The sequence below is a fragment of the Haliotis cracherodii genome, unplaced genomic scaffold, assembly GCF_022045235.1.
Source record: "Haliotis cracherodii isolate W230 unplaced genomic scaffold, xgHalCrac1.p SCAF_4, whole genome shotgun sequence".
Lineage (NCBI taxonomy): Eukaryota > Metazoa > Mollusca > Gastropoda > Lepetellida > Haliotidae > Haliotis > Haliotis cracherodii.
In genome coordinates this window covers 20655495-20677727 of record NW_027266297.1, presented here as the reverse complement: position 1 = coordinate 20677727, position 22233 = coordinate 20655495, and the positions used below count along the sequence as shown (strand labels likewise).

Below are 22233 nucleotides of genomic sequence, written 5' to 3'. Positions count from 1 at the left end.
TATAGACCATCTACGTTTATTGTGTAGTCTTCAAGCTTATAGACCCTCCACGTTTATTGTCCAGTCTTCAAGCTTATAGACCATCTACGTTTATTGTGTAGTCTTCAAGCTTACACACTACCCTCGTTTATCGACCAATCTTCAAGCTTATAGACCATCCAGGTGTATTGACCAATGTTCAAGCTTAAAGTCCATCCTCGTTTCGTCTCCAACGTTCGTGATGATAGACTATTCTCGTACAGACAGACAGATTTATTCAGTAATCAGGCCTCCAGCCTATAATACATGTTGACATAATGTAGATCATACATGCTTATATACTATGGCGTTATGTTAAGACAAATAGTTTTAGAATACGTTAGAACAGTGATGAGATACGTATATTTATAACTTTAGATAGGAATAGTCCAATGTGTTTTAAAGTTCTTGTGGAGTTTGTTGACATAAGGTTAAAAACTGTTGAAATGTGGTAAAGTTGATTTCACTTTCAGCAAAGCATTCTCTTCTTGCAGCTCGGTATCTGTCACAGATTGACAATACATGATACTCATCCTCAATTAGAGTTAAACCTTTGGAGTGGAAATACACGCACACACGTTCTTCATATGGGATTTTAGAATGTCTTCCAGTTTCAACTGCAAGTTTAAAGTTGTTACACCTGAACATACATATTAATCTTTTATAATAAGCAGATATTTCACATGATAATAAGTTTTTTTCCATATAAAGGAGATATTTGTACTGTGAGTAATATTTGCATTTAGATGAGAGCTCCATGAAGAGATGCCAGTTTTGAGAGAGACAGTCATACATCCTTTGTTTAAATTTCATCATATTCTCGTACACTGGCCTATATTCAAGGTTATTAACAACCGTCGTTTATTGTCCTATAGTAGTACCAATGGTTAACCCCTTTATACAGGTTTTTATATAGCTAAGTGACTAAAGATAGAGTGACTTGGGATGTTCGTCAATTTCAACATCTTCTGTTATGTTACATCGTGTCAGCTTGATGTGGGAGGAAATCCTGAAGTGAAGGTCCCAGACGTTTACTACTTTGGTGAAATCGACGAGACACGGGTATAGTGCCGACAAACCGAGTAACATATCCAAACCCATCTGAGATTCGAACCCTATTTTAGTTTTTTGGTGTGACTCTGTTACGAAGCTCTGCACAACGAAGTACGGTGCGACTGGGCCACCCGTGGAACCCGGGATCTGAGATAGGCCAGAAACATATTACAAGTAATGATTACATATATATTTTCCACCAGCACGTATAAACGATGAGAAACTTATGTAATTCGCACTTGCATGCCTGTGTATCGAGTATCTTTGTGCTTTGTAGCACAAGAACGGAGTGTGGCGTATGAGATTATGTCCTGGGGTTATGATATTATGTATTGTTCTCGGACAAATTAATATGAGGACAGGTGCGTGTGTCGTGATGTCCATGGTGTATATAAGGTCACTGGTCATCTCATACACTTGAGGACAACATGAAGTGTCAAATCATCCTGCTGGGTAAGTAATTGTAACATTATATTAAGACACATATATGGTTTTGGAACGGGGACTTTCTCTATCAGAATAAATGCACCCATCGTACAATTTCGCGGACTAGATATTAATTGCAACGGTATTAATTTCAGTCAAATTGCATTCAAAGTGAAAATTAGAAAGGAATGAAAAACGGGTTTCATATAATATCACTTTGAGGTTTCAAATAGATATCTGATATATTCTACTTTACTTCGTTTTTCAGGACTGCTGTCCCTCACAATGTACACGACTGAGGCCGCCCGTCGCTTTAACGTTGCTGGCGTCACTCGACGTTTGAAGCTTCGGTCTCATTTCCATGCCACTCGTGAGGAACTGCGTGCAGAGCTGGGGCTTCGTGGCATAAGCGCTATCGTCCCCGGGGAATCCCTCAAGACAGTGCGAGGCAAGATCAAGCAACGTCTACAGCAGACCTATGGTGGTCTGGAAGTAGTGGGAGGGAGCGTGGCAGCCGACGTCAACCCCAGTCTCGGTTACACAGGCGTCGTCAGCGGTGAACTTTTCACATCACTGGAGGAAGATATTCCCAACCCTGAGGATTGTGAGCAGACACATGACACCGTCAAGAGGGTAGCTTTCACACAGGAGGGGGTCCGAGCGTCTCAAGTCACCAAAGTCAACGTCAAGAAGAACGTCTACGTCAAGAAGGACGGCGTGGCTCGTCTGACCTATGAGATCAACTTCTTTTACATGAAGGGCAACAGACCCAGCCGTCCTTGCTACTTTATCGACGCCTGTGACCTTACCACTGTCCGTTCCTTCAACAACATCCAGAACAAAGCAGTAGAGAGACGTCAAGCTGTTGTACGACACCGAAGACAGTCTCCTGGGGATGATGAGTGTCCTGGCGAGAACACCACACCTGAACCAGAAACTACAACTGACAGTTGTGGCGGAGACCCACAAACTCAAGAATCCGTAACAGCCGCACCAACAACAGCAGGCCCCACTACAGCCGCACCAACAACAGCAAGACCAACTACAGCCGCACCAACAACAGCAGGCCCAACAACCTGCGGCATTCCTGCTAAAGGGGAGGGTGGAAATCTTAAAGTTGGAAAGTTCGTGTATGGCGTTCCTCCTTTGTGCCTCAACACCACCGTCAGTGGCGCCACATGCACTCTGGAAAACGCCTACGTCAAAGTGGTGGACTTAAACCAGGGTACAAATAGGAACAACCGCGCCGCCTCTTCCTACACATGTGCCAACGGTTATGACGATGCCATCAACGGTGCTTACTCCCCCGTCCTGGACGCCATGAACTTTGGCACCAAATCAGCCCGTATGTTTATCGAATGGTACACGATGACTCCCCTCAACTTCAAGCCAGTCCTCTTTGTTCACTACAGCAGGAACTACGAGAACGCCTTCTGGGACGGCAGCAGCCTGACTTTCGGCGATGGTCGAAGCACTTTCTACCCATTGGTTAACCAAGACGTTATTGCTCATGAACTTGCCCATGGTGTCACCGAACAAAACTCCAACCTCATCTACGACGATCAATCTGGTGGTATCAATGAAGCCTTCTCGGACATAACAGGGGAGACAACTGAGATGTTTGCTCGTGGCTCTAACGACTGGTTCGTTGGAGCTGAAATCTTTAAAAGTAGCAATGGGGCCCTACGTTACTTTCAAGATCCTTCTCGAGACGGGGGTTCACTCAAGCACACCAGAGACTACAACAACAACGTCGACGTTCACTACAGCAGCGGCATCTTCAACCACGCCTTCTACCAGCTCGTGGAGGTCAACAAAATGCCCATCAGAAAAGCGTTCGAATGCTTCCTCAGAGCTAACGTCATCTACTGGGGCCGATCAACGACCTTTGAGGAAGGCGCTTGTGGCGTCATGCGTGCTTGCTACGACCTCGGCTACGACTATCTGGAGGTAAAAAAATCCTTCCAGGTGGTAGGAATCACTTTCAGAGGGTGTCAGGAGCCGACCTTTATGGAGACGTTATCTGACAGCGAGACCCTGACTGGTCTCACTGTCTCCTCTTCCCATCGTCCCGTGTTTATGTTGACGCCTCCATCGGGAGCAACCCACGTCGTTGTGACGTCACCTACACAAGGCAACTCCATCAACATGGCCGTGTACGACAACCTGGAATCACCCGCCCCACTAGCCATGGCGACAGGCGAGTTGAGATATCAGCTTCCATCTGGGTCCCCGTCGATGTACCTGCGTGTATCTGCTGAATCGGGTAACGACATAACTGACGTCAACGTTCAAATCACGTATGAATGATCGTCAATACATTACAGAAAATATGCCCTGTAGCTTTCATTGATTAAAGTATATACAAGTTCAAATTCAAGTTGTTTTTCATGAAATGAAAATTTATTATCATCGTGATATTTTAACAGGAGATATACTATTGCTTAGTAATATTGATGTAGCCGGTGTACGGGGACACAGGTGGCCCAATCGCCTGAAGCTATTCGCAGCACTTGTGAGCCTTCGGCATGGCATGATCCGACAATGTTGGCTTCAAAACATAGCTTCGCCCTGATTGGGATCATCGGCTTGTAAGCGCCATGTCCCTGTTCACTCACTCACTCACTCACTCACTCACTCACTCAAAATATACTCCACGCATAAGGAAATTAACATGTGATCTACGTGTAGTGGATAATAACAATACTTTAAATAGGATCGTTTCCATGAGCTTTATATTAACATAATACACAATAACATAATACACGCAATACCACAATAGGGTTTCTTCACTGCCTCGTCGACTCTTCCATGTGTGTTCGCATACAATTAAAGACAAGGGCATCTATTTAATGATTACTTAATACAGGAATTGCTTTAAAATTGAAAAAAAAAATGTTCACAGATAAATTTGATGGCCTCAAAAAATGTGTTTTGAACAATTGAAAAGATTCTTCGGCTCCAGGTTTGGAAGGAAAGGCATTGCATGTTCAGTGGGGGGAAAATTATTACTTCTATTCTCTAACAAAAATATAGCATGTTCCCAAGTTATCTTTACATCTATCGTTGCTATAGAATACTTACCATCGCTATTTGTACTACATGGTTGAATACTTCCAAGTCATACCGAACCAAATCATGAGATGTTGGTAGCTTTTACTTTTTTCAAACTAATCAAGGCCAGACGACATGTGGAAGCAACTCACACAACATGCGGTTTGATCGCTCCAATATACTCACGCACGCACACAAACCGAGACACACACGTACTCACATATGTGGTGTCATGGTGAAATGTTGTTAGGGCGATCGGGTAGCCTAGTGGTTAAAGCGTTCGCTCGTCACGCCAAAGACACGGGTTCGATTTTCGACATGGGTACAATGTGTGAAACCAATTTCTGGTGTCCCCCGTCGTGATATTGCTGGAAAAGTGCTAAAAGCGGCGTAAAACCATACTCACTCACTCACTCTTATGTATTATTAATTTTACATATGAGGGTAGGGTGTTCTAACCAATTTGTCAATTCCCAATCACTGGTTGATATGATGCAATGGGTCCTCATGCATGACATTAGACTCTTAATTTAATTTCACATGTTTGTGGCATGGTTTTGTATGACTTAATTGTGTCCAGTTTATCATCGGATATACAGAAAGAAAAAAAAAAAAAAAAAAAAAAAACTCAACTAGTTTAAGGATGAAAAATCTCCTTTCTCCTGCCAATGGACAGCCAGTGAAACGATTTGTGCCTCGTTACACCTCATTTCAGTATCCAGAATACAGTAAACTACGTTTATAACGAACTGACGGATATAACGAACCTATTTTTTGTTCCGATCATTTCCTGTACATTTACTGCATGTGCTTATAACAAACTACGGTTATAACGTACTGAAATTAGTGGCCCCTTTGAGTCCCTTATAACCGTAACCTACTGTAGTTCAATGGTTCAATCAGAATCCACAATGAGAATGAATAATATTCGAACATTTATGATAAATCTTTAAACATGATTAAAATTAAAGTCATACCGAAATCTTCCGATTGTAACTACCTTTAATCACACATCAAGCCAATACACCGGGATATACCTGAAATACTGTTTAACGCTGCGTTTAACACACTCACCCTCTCCATCTTCTCTTTTTCCTGTCACTCCGGATGTATCACATGGTACAAAAAAATACCTCATTCGATCGCCCTTAGTTCTGACAAGGTGAATTCGCCCTCGATTTAACTGCACCAAGAAATAAAGTATCATAAATTAAATAGACGTGTGACTCGGTGACTTGGTTGATTGTCTGTCGTCAGGACCCTGCTCATAACTAGTTTATCTGGCCCAGATTCGATTATTTACAGGCTGCGAAAATTTAACAGGTATTTTGCCGAGTGCGGCGTAAAACACAATTCTTAAAGAAGACATCTGATTGAATATGAAAAAAAAACCAGATCAGTTTTCAAGTAGTTCCACCCGTTGGGATTCCTTGAATTGACACCCTGAGCCGACTAAAGTGGGGATCGGCAGTTCGACTTGAGATTCGTATCCCGATTGCGTTGCTCGTTGCTCGTTGCTCTTGCTTTCTGTCACTGGTTCTCCTGGGCCAAATTCGACTGTTTTCAGGCCGTCATTAGATAAATAAATAATGGACGTCAGTTTTCAAAAAATTGCCAAACAGCACGAAAGCAGTTGGGAACACATGATAGCTGGAATGCAGCTTACCTATTCCCTATGAACATGTGCACGTGCCTCACGTGATTTGCGAGGAAAGTGAATTTAATCACTAAAATATGCAAAATGTGCACAAAGTTACCCGTATGAAATTGTGATATAAAACACGAGGATGCCTCGGCTAACCGCATAGCGGGAGAGAGCCATCGGTATGTTACAAATGGGAGCGACGCAGGAGCACGTTGCCAGAATCATGGGCTACTTCAAGTGCACCATCGCCAGACTTGTCACACGTCACAGGCAAACTGGCAGTACTACAGACAGGCCGAGGAGTGGAAGACCCAAGGTCACGACCCCACAGGAAGACCGGTATTTACGGGTTCTTCACCTAAGGTCCAGATTCCTAACTGTGACGTCAACATCCGCAAACAGCCTTGGATATCCAGTCAGCAGAAGGACCGTTGCTAGACGACCCCGCCTGTGTGGTCTCCGTGCCTATCGAACTTTCAAGGGCATGACGTTAACGTTTCTACACCGACGTCACAGACTGAGATGGGCCAAGGCTCTTCAGCGACGAGAGTAGGTTCCAGCTTTTCAAGTCTGATGGGCGGGTTCGAATCTACCGACGGCATAGTGAACGGACGGCACGTTGTTGCGTCCAAGAAGTGGAGCCTTATGGCGGTGGTAGGTCATGGTGGCATCTGCGGGGACCAGAAGACAGATCTGGTTATCATCGACGGAAATATCGCTGCACGTTGTTACATTGATGAGGTTTTGCGGCCTGTGGCACTGCCTTTCCTGCAACGACACCTACGGACGCTGCTTCAGCAGGACAACGCCACCCCTCACACGGCTCGAGTCACTGGCGACTTTCTGAACCCCAACAATGTGACCGTATTACAGTGGCCAGCCAGATCACCGGACCTGTTGCCCATAGAGCACCTTGGACGCAGGATTCGGAAACGTCAAACCCGAGGGATGCCTTGGCAATTGCCCTGCAGGAAGAATGGCGTAGGATCCCTAATGGTGATGTCAGGAGACTCGTGTACTCAGTTCGACGTCGTGTTAGGGCCTGCATCGTTGCTATAGGGGGCCACATCCGATACTGAGCCATGTGTGTAGCACGGGACTTGAAAAGAGATCGGCGTCGATTCTGTGGGTGCGATCGAATACTGGACAGTGCACCCAGCATGATAAACGTGTCTGTAAAACTTTAAGTACACGGTCTTTGATCTTGTCATTTTCAAATACCGTTTTTGAATAATTGTGTTTTTTTCATAATTAAACATCAACTGTTACTAAATTTTGCGTCTTTTTTGTTTTAGACCAGAAAATGATTTGGTTGCGTTTCTTTTGCCCGTTAGTTTATCTTCGACGTTATTAACATTTCACTCACTCACCCATGCTATGCTCCCGTTATTTATGTTTGGTCATCTTTCTGAGATAAGTGATGAAGAGACTGCTTTAAATATGATTAATAATCAAGTTTATTTCATGATAAATGTTTTTTCGTCCTTTTTCAAAGGAATCTACTTTATCCTAGCGGCATGTTGTGTTCATAACAAAGGGAAATAATTGTTGAGCCTTTAGAGGTTACACACAAACAAATGTTTTCCCATTGACTCCTATAGTCACGTTATATTTATTTTAAAAATAACGAATCATTAAAAAGCTATTACCTCTACGTGTGTGCACAGTTTGGCCTTAGAGCAGCAATAAAAACAACGAAATTGACTAGGTGAGCCAGCTCCTTTTCCAAGTACCGGAAGCTAAACACATTACTCCCAGTTCCGCACCAAATGTCCCTTGCTTCAAAGTATCCGTGGTCACATTAAGCATGAGTCATCACGTTGAAAAAGACAGCACTAAATACAGAAAAACATGGTTAGTTTTAATTACAGGATGGATGTTTATTTCAAAAACATAAAAATCTTACATAAAATCCTCCTAGACATCCTGTAAGGTTATATAGGGATGTGAATCTACAGACTCGCCTGTCTCCCTTGCTTTCACGTCACTTACAGTTAATTACCTATAAGATGCTAGAGTGTGGATTGGTTTTTGTCTTCATATGCTAGTATATTTACACCACTCCAGTTCCTAACGACTGACTGTCGGTACCGGTCGCCTTCTGCCTTGCCTGTTAAGATGATCTCTCAAATGTTCGATGGGGTTCATGTCAGATGAACATGCAGGCCATGGAAAAACATTATTATATGCGGACATAACTTCAAATTTCCATAACCCTATGAGATATTTGTTGCTAGTAAGAGTTGTACAGTGTTTAAGAAATAAACGACGAGTGGGAGTTGTTTATCGTACAATAAAACACTGCAGGGAGAATAAACCATGAGGGTGCATCTTTAAGGATGCTGATAAAATGTACCAGGTTAAAATATATTTACCAAAATTATAATAATGATGCCTCTCTGAATAGATTCCGACAAAGGAAATGTCGGACAAGTCCATTTTACGAACAGATGGGGTTCAGTTTGGTATTTCCCGCATAGTCTCACGTCGATTATCTGTACCTTTTACTCCCAATACCGATTGTCATATCTCTCCCGCCTTTTGGATGCGATTGTTCGGCCACTGCGTTTACTTGCGTAGCCCAGCTACATCTATGGGAAGAACTTACTAGACACTTCCCTCTCAATAATAACATCGTCCAATATATGATGTCAACAAGTTTCGAGCGCATATTCGAGTCTCCAGAAATGGCGTCATGATAGAACAATGTTTTATCGTGAAATACGAGTACACCAAGCTTCGTTCTTCATTATTCTTTGCGATTTATCACGCAGCTATCTTATACTAGTATATGATAATAATGAACCAATTTGGGACACATTACAACCGGTAGTTGTCGTACAGCGGATGTTATGACCGCTAGGTGTAAGATGTGACCAAAGTTTCAAAGTTGACGTTTTTGGATCAGTCGTGCGTAATACCGCTACGATTTGTCAAACTTTCATTCACTTGACGAGGTGTTTATGCGTATGAGTCTCCGAATGGCGATTTGAGGGAGTTTGTCCCACTCTTCTTGCAGCGCCTGGCCAAGTTCAGCCAACGTGGTCAGCGACCTATCACGCACACGTCTTCCTATCATGTCCCAGACGTGTTCAGTGAGGGAAAGGTCATGAATCAGTGCTGCCAGGCAGTCTATGGACGTTGTGCTGCTTGGGGAGAGCATTGTCAATTCGTGCATGGTGAACACAGCGTTGTCGTCCTAAAAGACGAAACGTCGACCCACACGCCTTGCAAACGGGGAAAAAGGGTGACAGTATGTTGTCCCGATGGTACTGTTCAGTGACCCTTCCTTCACAATATGGAGTGGGGTTCGCTCAGTTATAGTGATACCACCCCACACCACAACCGATCAACCCCCAAATCTGCCATGAGGTCTCAGGTTTATATTGACTTTCGACGTCGCCAGACACGACCACGCATATCAAGGAAGTCAGACGCGATCATGCCTATCAAAGTGAATCGAGACTCATGTGAAAACATGACACGTGACCAACGATGATTACCCCAATTTGACGTTGTCTATATCTTTGACGCCTGTTGGCAATAGGGGGCACGGGTGCCCAGTCCGCGATTCGCTGTGCAGAGTTGCGTCCCTTTGGCACGCTAGAAACCAAAGTTGGTTCGAATCCCAGTTCGCCCCGATTATATTTCTAGGTTTGTCAGCACCATACCCGTGCTCATGGGTTTTACCGAAGTGGCAAACGTTTGAGACCTGCATCACTTGGGGCTTTCCTCCCACATTAACCTGACACGCCGGGATATAACTGGCATACTGTTAAAAGCGGCGTAGAACCCAACTCACTCACTCACTCACTAACTCGTAGTCCAGTAGTCTGATGAAAGTATGCAGCAATTTGAGTCACCGTTTGAGTTCAATTTCGTAGAGCCGGGTTTAGGATCAATCGATCCTGTACTCTTGTCGTTGCCCTGGGACACCCTGAACGGGTCGATCGTCAACATTTTGGGTTTGTAGGCATCTGTTCCATAGTCTGCTAATCACAGGCTGAAATATTCAACGTTGCGCGCTACCTGTTCCCAGCATGAAAATAGCCCGAAGATGCTATTCACACACTAAAAATGAAGGTGAACAAGTAAATCGATACGCAGAATCAATAGAATTGACAGAACGTATGAGACCCACAGATTAGTTAAACTTCCAGGAAGGTGTCAATGTCAGGAATGACACCCTAAGCACGTGGTTGGAGCTTCATCGTGAGGCACGTGCCAACTATAGGATGTGTTTTGGTGTTAAATTTTACAGACATAAACTTTCTTGAACAAGATGTTGGTCGTCAACACTTATATTTGTTCTTATGCTTGATATTAATATTTATATTTCATGGCCCCCTCCTTTTTTGACGAGTATATATAATAACTTTCATGTTGATGAGGAACTCCCGTGTCAGTTTACCAGAATGCATGGTTCTAGCGTTGTCATGCTGGAGGACTATAGCTGTTATCACTAATGACAGCACAAACAGATCGTACATATTTCCCCCAGCACGTACAAATGATGAGAAACTTATGTAATCCGCACGTGTCTTATGTATCGAGTATCTTTGTGCTTTGTAACACAAGAGCGGAGTGTGGCGTATGAGATTATGTCCTGGGGTTATGATATTATGCATTGTTCTCGGACAAATTAATATGAGGACAGGTGCGTGTTTCGTGATGTCCATGTGTATATAAGTCCAGGCTATTGGTCACTGGTCATCTCATACACTTGAGGACAACATGAAGTGTCAAATCATCCTGCTGGGTAAGTAATTGTAACATTATATGAAGACACATATATGCTCCCAGTCATTGTGTTGGAACGGGGACTTTCCGTGTCAGAATAAATGCATCCATCGTACAATTTCGCTGACTAGATATTAATTGCAACGTAATTCATTTCAATCAAATTGCATTCAGAGTAAAAATTAGAAAGGAATAGAAAACGGGTTTCATGTAATATCAATTTGAGGTTTCAAATAGATATCTGATATATTCTACTTTACTTCGTTTTTCAGGACTGCTGTCCCTCACAGTGTACACGACTGAGGCCGCACGTCGCTTTAACGTTGCTGGCATCACTCGACGTTTGAAGCTTCGGTCTCATTTCCACGCCACTCGTGAGGAACTGCGTGCAGAGTTGGGGCTGCGCGGCATAAGCGCTATCGTCCCCGGGGAATCCCTCAAGACAGTGCGAGGCAAGATCAAGCAACGTCTACAGCAGACCTATGGTGGTCTGGAAGTAGTGGGAGGGAGCGTGGCAGCCGACGTCAACCCCAGCCTAGGTTACACAGGCGTCGTCAGCGGTGAACTTTTCACATCACTGGAGGAAGATATTCCCAACCCTGAGGATTGTGAGCAGACACATGACACCGTCAAGAGGGTAGCTTTCACACAGGAGGGGGTCCGAGCGTCTCAAGTCACCAAAGTCAACGTCAAGAAGAACGTCTACGTCAAGAAGGACGGCGTGGCTCGTCTGACCTATGAGATCAACTTCTTTTACATGAAGGGCAACAGACCCAGCCGTCCTTGCTACTTTATCGACGCCTGTGACCTTACCACTGTCCGTTCCTTCAACAACATCCAGAACAAAGCAGTAGAGAGACGTCAAGCTGTTGTACGACACCGAAGACAGTCTCCTGGGGATGATGAGTGTCCTGGCGAGAACACCACACCTGAACCAGAAACTACAACTGACAGTTGTGGCGGAGACCCACAAACTCAAGAATCCGTAACAGCCGCACCAACAACGGCAGGCCCCACTACAGCCGCACCAACAACACCAAGACCAACAACAGCTGCACCAACAACAGCAGGCCCAACAACCTGCGGCAATACTGCTAAAGGGGAGGGTGGAAATCTTAAAGTTGGAAAGTTCGTTTATGGCGTTCCTCCTTTGTGCCTCAACACCACCGTCAGTGGCGCCACATGCACTCTGGAAAACGCCTACGTCAAAGTGGTGGACTTAAACCAGGGTACAAATAGGAACAACCGCGCCGCCTCTTCCTACACATGTGCCAACGGTTATGACGACGCCATCAACGGTGCTTACTCCCCCGTTCTGGACGCCATGAACTTTGGCACCAAATCAGCCCGTATGTTTATCGAATGGTACACGATGACTCCCCTCAACTTTAAGCCAGTGCTCTTTGTTCACTACAGCAGGAACTACGAGAACGCCTTCTGGGACGGCAGCAGCCTGACTTTCGGCGATGGTCGAAGCACTTTCTACCCACTGGTTAACCAAGACGTTATTGCTCATGAACTTGCCCATGGTGTCACCGAACAAAACTCCAACCTCATCTACGACGATCAGTCTGGTGGTATCAACGAAGCCTTCTCGGATATAACAGGGGAGACAACTGAGATGTTTGCTCGTGGCTCTAACGACTGGTTCGTTGGAGCTGAAATCTTTAAAAGCAGCAATGGGGCCCTGCGTTACTTTCAAGATCCTTCTCGAGATGGGGGTTCACTCAAGCACACCAGAGACTACAACAACAACGTCGACGTTCACTACAGCAGCGGCATCTTCAACCACGCCTTCTACCAGCTCGTGGAGGTCAACAAAATGCCCATCAGAAAAGCGTTCGAATGCTTCCTCAGAGCTAACGTCATCTACTGGGCTCGATCAACGACCTTTGAGGAAGGCGCTTGTGGCGTCATGCGTGCTTGCTACGACCTCGGTTACGACTATCTGGAGGTAAAAAAATCCTTCCAGGTGGTAGGAATCACTTTCAGTGGGTGTCAGGAGCCGACCTTTATGGAGACGTTATCTGACAGCGAGACCCTGACTGGTCTCACCGTCTCCTCTTCCCATCGTCCCGTGTTTATGTTGACGCCTCCATCGGGAGCAGCCCGCGTCGTTGTGACGTCACCTACACAAGGCAACTCCATCAACATGGCCGTGTACGACAACTTGGAATCACCCGCCCCACTAGCCATGGCGACAGGCGAGTTGAGATATCAGCTTCCATCTGGGTCCCCGTCGCTGTACCTGCGTGTATCTGCTGAATCGGGTAACGACATCACTGACGTCAACGTTCAAATCACGTATGAATGATCGTCAATTTATTGCAGAAAATATGCTCTGTAGCTTTCATTGATTAAAGTATATACAAGTTCAAATTTAAGTTGGTTTCCATGAAATGAACAATTATTATGTGATATTTTAACAGAAGATATACTATTGGTTAGTAATATTGATGTAGCCGTTTTATTGGGAGACAGGAGGCTCAATCACCTGAAGCAGCACTTGTGAGCCTTCGGCATGGCATGATCCGACAATGTTGGCTTCAAAACCCAGCTTCGCCCTGATTGTGATCATTATTAAGAGACATTTTTATAGGAGATATACTATTGGTTGGCAATATTGCTGTAGCCGTGGTATGGGGACCCGGGAGGCCCAATCGCCTGAAGCTCCGTAATTCGCTGCACTTATGTGCCTTCGGCGTGGCATGATCCGACAATGTTGGCTTTAAATCCGAGATTCGCCCTGATTGTGATCATCGGCTTGTCAGCGCCGTGTCCGTGGTCCTTTGTGGCTTCGTGTCGGAGTTTCCTTTTACAATCATTATATAACACTCACTCACTCAATAAAAATATTTAAAAAATGTAACATGCGGAAATGTTTGATCCACAGCTAGTTCTTAATAACGATGCTTTAAACTGGATCGTTTACATAAGCACCACATCTACACATTAACACAATACACTCAAAATAATGCGCGCTCCACCACAATATGGTGTCTCCGCTGCTTCACCGATTCTTCCATTTGTGTTCGCATACAATTATAGAGAACCACACTGGTTGATGCAATGGGTCCTAATGCATGAGATTGAAACAGTACTTAATTTTCACATGTTTGTGGCGTGGTTTTGTATTGCTTAATTGTGTTCAGTTTATCAGCGGATATGCATATAACTCTCGGGATAGCGGACAGACTGCTACTGTGACGACTGCTAGGGTAAGACGACGTGCAATCAACCACTTCACCGACCTAACCACCCGATGAATTGCATCAAATCTTTAGACCAGCATAGCTTGCTTGGGATCTATCCTAACCCATGATCCCCATTCATATCATGTGTCTGTCACAGAGTGCCTTAATATCACTCTGTTTGGACAACGTTTTATCTTATGCTGTACTTCACGCGTAACAGCGGTCAATTGTGCCATTGTCTAACACAGCATTTCACATTATGACATTTTAACCATATTCCCCTAGGCCATGTCTCTAATCACATCCTAAGTCCCATATCCAGGGCAACGCCATTGTCTCTTTGTCTGTCCATTGTTGTCCAATAGTGTATATATATGTTTACATCTCTACTGTTAGTTAGGTATTCCGACAGCACCTGTATAGGTTAGCCGGGAGTGGGATAAGCCTGCTTGCTGGACTTGATTTATAGTAGAATTGGAATCACCCCTCGACATATTTCTATTAGTATTTGTATTTGTTTGTTTTTCTGCCAACCGAAAAAAATTGGACTCAACGTATTCTTCGTCTCCAACTTTAGCTAATTTCCCTGTCAACATAAGCGTCGACATGTCTATGGAAATAGAAGACATTTTGCTAACTACACAAGTATATATATTTGTTTTAACTGGCAGTCAGCAATATTCGCTATAGTTCTTTCAGCTTCGGTTGCAAGAGTTGTTTTTTTCAGTTTGCTATTTCCCTCACAAATGCGAAATGTATGAAATACAAGTAGTTTTATCTAGTTTGTGTGACCTGAATATCAATAACTGATAACACTTTATGAGTTAGCTTTGTACTTGATCCTTATCTGCATTTGAATCGAAATCCAACGTGTTGCATGAAACGCAAAATCTAAAAATGAAAAGCAAACGGCGCCACAAAGACGACGTGTTGCCTTGGAAACGCAAACAATTGTTCTCGATTCATATTTAGCAAAGGGCATCAGTTCGGCAGAGTCTGATCTGTACAGATTCATAGTTAATACTGAACAGCGTATACTAAGGAAATGAACCATACCCCCATTTTCACATACATGTATTAAATAACAACATACATCAAATAAATAACAACACATAAGGCACAAGGCAGCACTTGCCTTGAATGTATACAAAATGTCATAATAAATATTGAACAGCTAATGGGTTATGCCCCGGAAATGAACAGTCACTTAAAATATCGTTTTGAATTTTCTCGTCGCTGTACGGAACAATGTCACCTTGTTATTATTGTTGCGAACTGTTTCATGAAAAAAATATGAAATTCAAGGCGTCTTAAAAAATATACTTGATATTTTTTTCTGGACTCCATGTATAGCACATCAAACACGTTAACTTCAGACGAATGAATTTCGCATTCAATTACCCATGTTATCCAATGTCTAAAATTGTCATAGCCTCATAGAATAACACGGCATCTTTAAATTATGTATCTATATATTTTTCTGGGTAACGTAATCATAATGCTAAAAATATTAGAAAATGAAATTAAACCGGGAGTGTTTATCTTTCTGCACCTGTCTATGCATATGTTTTTGAACAAAATTATGTTATATATAGCAAACAACAGATGTTAATATTACATAAACTATTACATAAATACTGCCAAACTGGAATTCTGTCATATTGTAAGTCTGCTGTGCCTTAGGGTAAGTATGTTGTGTTGTGTGAAGGAACTTTGTCTTCTAAAGCGTTTTATTACTTTCATCGTCACCTAAATAAACAGTGAAACGGAGCTAAAGATATAACAGAAACAAACACTTGAGCATCCTTCAAGGTTACTTCATAATTGATTCAAAACGGCGCTCTTGTGTACAACTGATAGATTATTTAGTTCAATGTGTAAATAGTTTACAGCATGGACAATAGTTTACCCGTGTCATGTGAAAGTATATAAATATGACTCTCATCCCATTCGATGAATATATATCTGCATAATTTTTGACAAAGTGCATGGACTAAACGTTCATTATGGCTGCCATGACAGTACCTGTCATCTTTATAGATGAGTCTGCGAGTAGCCGTTTCTAAATATGAAACATCAACGACAGATAATAACCAGTCTCGATTATATGGCGAAAAGTACTCGAAAAATTATATGAATTGATCGCTGAAAATCTGTGATGACACCAGGTGTTCACGAAATGGGTAAGCATGTCCCGACCCACCGACAGCATCAGCCACTACCACAAGTTTCATAAAAAGTAAGTGTGTGACGCCACGGAGCAGTACTGCTGTCTCCAAAGAAATGGTCGTAACCTAACTGGACGCACGGCTGGACTGATACTGCTCCGCCACAGATTTGAACTGTCCATGGTGGAACCCACTGTTTCAAAGTGGAACCATGTTACCTGTAGAAGCAACGCGTGCGGTTTCAAAATGAACTTAGCACTGCCAAAGTTGCATGTAGCACTAACATGACCTATCCATTGAAAACAGAGGAAGCATATATCCTCATCACTCTTCGTGGACTAAAATACACTCTTCATCTGTAATTACCTCCGCAATAATACCTGTTCACCAATGTTCAGATCGGAAGAGTGTTTGCCTCCTGTAAAATTCCTCGAACCGTTAGACTTTGAGATATTATACCTGTACAGCTATTATTGTAAAGCATTTACGATTGGTGATCAACTGAGAAGAGAATTTATAAAGCATCACCTTGACTCACCTCATCAATGTTGTGTAAGTAACACTAGCCACAAGTCTGCTAACGTCGATACGGCAAGAAAACATTCCATATGCAAACGTTTATAGAAACTCTCAAACAATGATCCATGGCTATTTATTCACATGTTTTAGCAATATTGGTGGTGAGGGTTTACATGTTAACGGGCGACGCTTACCACAATGAAGGTCCCGGTGCGTCCAACATGTAAATCGTGTTATATAACTCTTGATATATCTTTCTGAAAAAGCGACATTAATCAATCATGCATGCTTATGTTTATCTAATATAATGCACATAAATACCGCAATGGGACGGATTAAAAACCTTTCGGGAAGTCCCATTAAGTAAATTAAAATTAATAATATTTTAAAATTTGTCCGTGATTTATGATTATCGAATATATTCAAAGACAGGATGTCCTGAGATTCGTATAGTACTTTCCAGATGAAGTCATATATTCAGCTATTGCTAATTCATTTTGGTGAACTGTGACAGTTTTAACTTTGTTCAAATTAGAGCTTCTAGAGTTTACAGAATGTTAACATTACCATGGCCTCCCAACAGATAATGATGAACTGTTTCATAGATAGCATAATGTATTGACACATGGAGGAGATTAAAAATACTTGCAAGTTGTTGTTGTTTTTTAACGTGTTGGTGCACAGTACTTAGATGCAGTTTAAGAGAACTCTTACGATGACATCCCACAGGTCGCGCCTCTGTATGGAGACGTACATATGGCATATTGGATGTCTACCCATGCAAGATCTAAATTAAAACAATATCAAACCTTTCAACTCCCGGCCTGCAAGCCAACATGAAATGGGGCACATACAATATCACACGAGATGTGCTGAGTGTCTTTTCCGTAACTAGTGTAGTGATAAAGAATGGTAGTAGTAGTAGTAGTAGTAGTAGTAGTAGTAGTAGTAGTAGTAGTAGCCGTTGTTGTAGTTGTAGTAGTAGTAGCAGCAGTACTAGCAGTAGTAGTAAAGGTCGTAGTGCCAGTTGAAGTATACTAAGGGTAAGGACTATGTAGGTTAAGCGTATTTTTGCGTCCTTTTCCTAATATTTACCGTCAATGAGTTTGGAGGTCAAGTTCACTAGCATGTGACACCATATCTGAGGGTAAGGGGTATGGAGGCTGTCGTGTGTTGTACATCGAAACATATGTACTTTATTTGTGCATGTATTTTTTGTTCAACCAAACAAATGGAGATTGTACAGTGTATTTCGGAAAGTTATTATTAATTATAATCCTAAAGTCAATAATCTATAAATTATATGTTAGTCATGACTATGTTCATTCCATTGTTCTTACAGATTCGGCAATGAAGGTTGGATTTCTGCTTGTGTGTGCTGCCGTTTTGCTTGCCCCTGTGCTGGTGGGCGCCCGGCACATAGCTCAGAATGAGCGAGTTCCAGAGAAGCGACAGTTTGGCGAAAGTCTGTTGATTCCCTTACTCGTCGACCTCTTCGCGGACTTAGGAACATCAGCTGTAGGTGGTGCTTTGAGTACTGAACTTGGCTCCGCTGTTGTAGGTGCTGGTGTTGGCGCTGTAGCTGCAGGAACCGCTCATCAGATACTGACACACGTTGGCGCACAAGCTGTACAAAAACAGCCTGAGCCGTCAACCACCACAGGGGAAACATTGACGTTTACCTTCCCTACAACAACACCCCGTACCCTTTCTTTTCAATCCATTGTCATTATTTTAATAATCTGTTTTCATATTTCAGATTATAATAAGTGTGATTCAGTTTGCACATCGAGTTGCCTCTGAAGGTCATATGAAAGTTTGAGTCATAGATAAGCCCGTTCTATGGTGAACAAAAGAACAATGATATGTAGACACAGACAGCATCAAGAACTGTTGCTGGCAACTAGATGGTGTCTATGACTTCTTTCTTCAATACACAATTAACAGTTCGTACAGATTCGGCAATATTCATCACGATCTTGTATTTTCTGTTATCACCTTAACCCTCCATCAGAACCATGTGGTGATCACGAACAGGGGAATTGTAAACAGCCATGTGGGCTGCAGGAGACGCAAATAGTGCCAACACACCACACTTGTCCACAATACTATATCTGCTGCGTGTAAACTCCAAGTAAACACAAACCTGTGTCTACTACATTGTGTTGAGTTATCCTTCCTCCGACATGTATAAGCCCCTGCTGTGTGCAGTGTTACGCCATATGTATGATGTCTTAAAAGTTAGCTATGATTTAGGAACTCCAAACGAACTAGGAAACGAGTTCATTTTCAGATGACTATAAGAGCTTATTATCGGTCTAGTTTACACGTAGACTATATTTCCGGACTCAATTAATACTCAATTATACCAACATTTTTTTTAGTTAAGACTGTTAAGACTGTAAGTTTCACAGAGAAGGTTGGTTTTTACTCACATAATGATCTAAATGGATCATTGCGTTTACAGTATGTTTTGCACTGTTGTAGCATATTAAGCTTCTATGGAGTAACAGATATAAATTTTAAATACATGATAGCAAGTAAGCAAGCAAACATCACCATATGTCCTGTATATTAATAAATGGTATTCATAATCCATATATCCAATGTATTGCATATACGCAAATGCTATGGTCTCTTGGCATACTTACAACTATAACAAATAACATATATCAACGGTATGAACTACGTCTAAATTGTTTACAACCAATGTATGTTTCTAAACCAAATATAGATTGAAATAGTCAACAGAAACAGATTAAACATTAAACTTATACTGCCATACCGAATTCCCTCAAGAACAATTAAGACATTCAGTGTTGAAACCAAATAATACCTGTTCTTCAGAACACTGACATACATCCCAACATTTGGGTGTAGACTCTACAAAAAAAAACGCAAACGTAGTAACATCGTTCATGTTTGACAGAGTGTTGCCGACATCCATGCTAAATTAATACCAAAATTTAATTGGTCCTTTCTGCGTGGATTGGGATTGATTTGTGTGAAAAGGATGATGTACTGCAGTAATTTGGTGAAAAGATCGCAAAAACACAACCAGATGAGAGCCTGGCGCCGAAACACCCCAGTATGACATGTACGTACAATATCACCTGTTGTGCTATTAAAAACGTTGGGTTTTCATATGCATGCCATCACAATTTTACCGCAAGTGAACAGCGAAAACATGCCACGACTTACGGAACGCAACAACGACATAGGCCAACTGCAAAGAGGAGAATCATCTTCAGCTGAAGCCAGGGTTTTCAACGTAGCACCAAGCACCATTACTGTGAAACCGTTTGGAGACGACACACGGGGCAACACGTGACCTTGCCAGATCCGGTTGACCACGTGTCACTACTAGAGCACAGGACAGATTTCTACGGCTACGTCACTTGCGTGAAAGACACCATGACCACCGCTACAACTACGGCAATACTTGCACAGAGCGATCTTAGCACTCAGATGATATCGTAACGCCCATACTTTAACATAGGCTGACAATAGTCGCAGCGCTAAGGTCGTTTTGTGCAAGTGGGCCCACGACTGCGCATGATATCAGCCCAGATAGTGAGGAACCGTTTAAGCGCTGTAGGTATTCGTGCTAGACGACCAGTTCGAGGTGTCATTTTGATGAGCCTGCATCGTCTGCTGCGACGACAATGGTGTCAAGGTCACAGAGTATGGCCACAACTGTGATGGTGACAAGTTTGGCTTACTGACGAGTCACGTTTTATGCTTCGCCGTGTGGATGGTAGAAGTCGTGTTTACAGGCGTGGCAAGCAACGTTATGCACGAAACTGCATACAGAGAGTGGACTATTTGGTGGTGGTAGTCTGATGTAGTAGGGGAACCCCGTCCTTGGTTACACAGGTATCTCAGCGTCTCCGTCCTTACATTCATAGCCGCGTCCACAGCCTCACCAATAGTCCGTCTGCAACGAGAGGGTCGGCAAATACGTGTATGGCGTACCTCTTCTCCGCTTCAACACCATCGTCAGTGGCTCCACCTGCGCTCTGGAAAACGCCTAAGTCAAAGTGGTGGACTTAAACCATGGTACAAATTGGAACAACCTTAGCACCATACCTGCGCGTATGGTTATATAAAATGGTTCAACCACGCCATCAGATCGCAAAGAAAAACAATAGGCCAATCAGAAGTGTTCGAGTGCTTTCCAAAGTAAACATCATCTCCTTGGGGTCGTTCAACGACCTTTGTGGAAGGACCATGTGACGTCTTGCTGCTTGCTACGACCTAGGCTACGACTATCTCGCGGGGGAAAAAACATGCTTCGAGGCGGTAGGAGTCACTTTCAGTGGGTGTAAGGGGCAACCTTCATGGATACGCTACCTAACAGCGAGAGCCTGACTGATCTCACCGTCTCCTCCTCCCAACGTCCCGTGTTTATGTTGACGCCTCCTTCGGGAGCAATCCACGTCGTTGTGACGTCGCCTACACAAGGCAACTCCATCAGTATGGCCGTGTACGACAACCTGGAATCAATCACTCGCCCTATTAACCATGGCAACACGCGAGTTGAGATATCAGCATCACATCACTGGCGGTAACTTGCATATAATATGTGGATAACATACCATGATGTATAACACTTTATAATGTATTATTTTGGTACACTTCAACATCTTCCGGGGATTCTTATATCATAATAAAATTATATTCTTATTTTGAAATATCTGTCTTTTGTTAACGCTTAAACGTCAAAGAGTGTGATATTGGTGAGTGTCAAGTTAATTCTATCAAACTGGATGAGGGCTATCCTTATAAGATTCAGGTGCATGTCGATAATATAACGGTATTAGTGTTTAGTTCGGGGTAGGTAATGTGTTTCTGTGCATGTGTTTGCGCGAGAGGTGGACGATATTTTTTAGGGCACCCTCTGTTTATTTGATGCGACTTATGTTTATTAGTTAGAAGCAGCTTGTGTGTACATCATACTATTACTTCACCGAATAGGAGTCCTGTGGTCGTAAGTTTTAGTTGGTGTTTGGTTTGCCGACGTCATATCCCCGTGATCGAGTGTTTACTTATTTGTCAACATCTGAGACATGCATCACTTTGGTTTTCATCTCACATAAAACTGAGACACCATAAAATAACTTAAATACTGTTTCAAGCTGCGTTATACAAAACACATTTTTGTAAATTAACCAAAAAAACTAGCGTACAGAATATTATGAAAATAATCGCTAGAATGTCAAAGGGAAACTAATAATCTTATAATAAATACTGTTCAAGGGAATACATCTTGGCTCTTAAGGAAACGTAATATAACGTATCAAGGTACATACCTTCGAAAATATTTAAGTTAGCAAAATTGTTTATACTTATGTACAATATTGTACATTTCAATAACAGACTTGGTGTGAATTAGCTTCTCGTCATCAAAGTAAAA

The 22233-nt window shown here is 42.7% G+C and overlaps 2 protein-coding genes across 2 annotated transcripts; both read left to right on the top strand.

Moving 5' to 3' along the window:
• Nucleotides 1-1499: 1499 nt before the first annotated feature.
• On the top strand, nucleotides 1500-3807 carry LOC139480480 (neutral protease-like). The gene is made up of 2 exons (XM_071263569.1): nucleotides 1500-1524; nucleotides 1766-3807. The coding sequence occupies exons 1-2, from the start codon at nucleotides 1500-1502 to the stop codon at nucleotides 3805-3807; spliced, it is 2067 nt and encodes a 688-aa protein (XP_071119670.1).
• Nucleotides 3808-10930: 7123 nt separating this feature from the next.
• LOC139480479 (neutral protease-like) lies at nucleotides 10931-13250 on the top strand. The gene is made up of 2 exons (XM_071263568.1): nucleotides 10931-10955; nucleotides 11209-13250. Exons 1-2 carry the CDS (start codon nucleotides 10931-10933, stop codon nucleotides 13248-13250), a joined length of 2067 nt encoding a protein of 688 aa, XP_071119669.1.
• Nucleotides 13251-22233: the final 8983 nt, after the last annotated feature.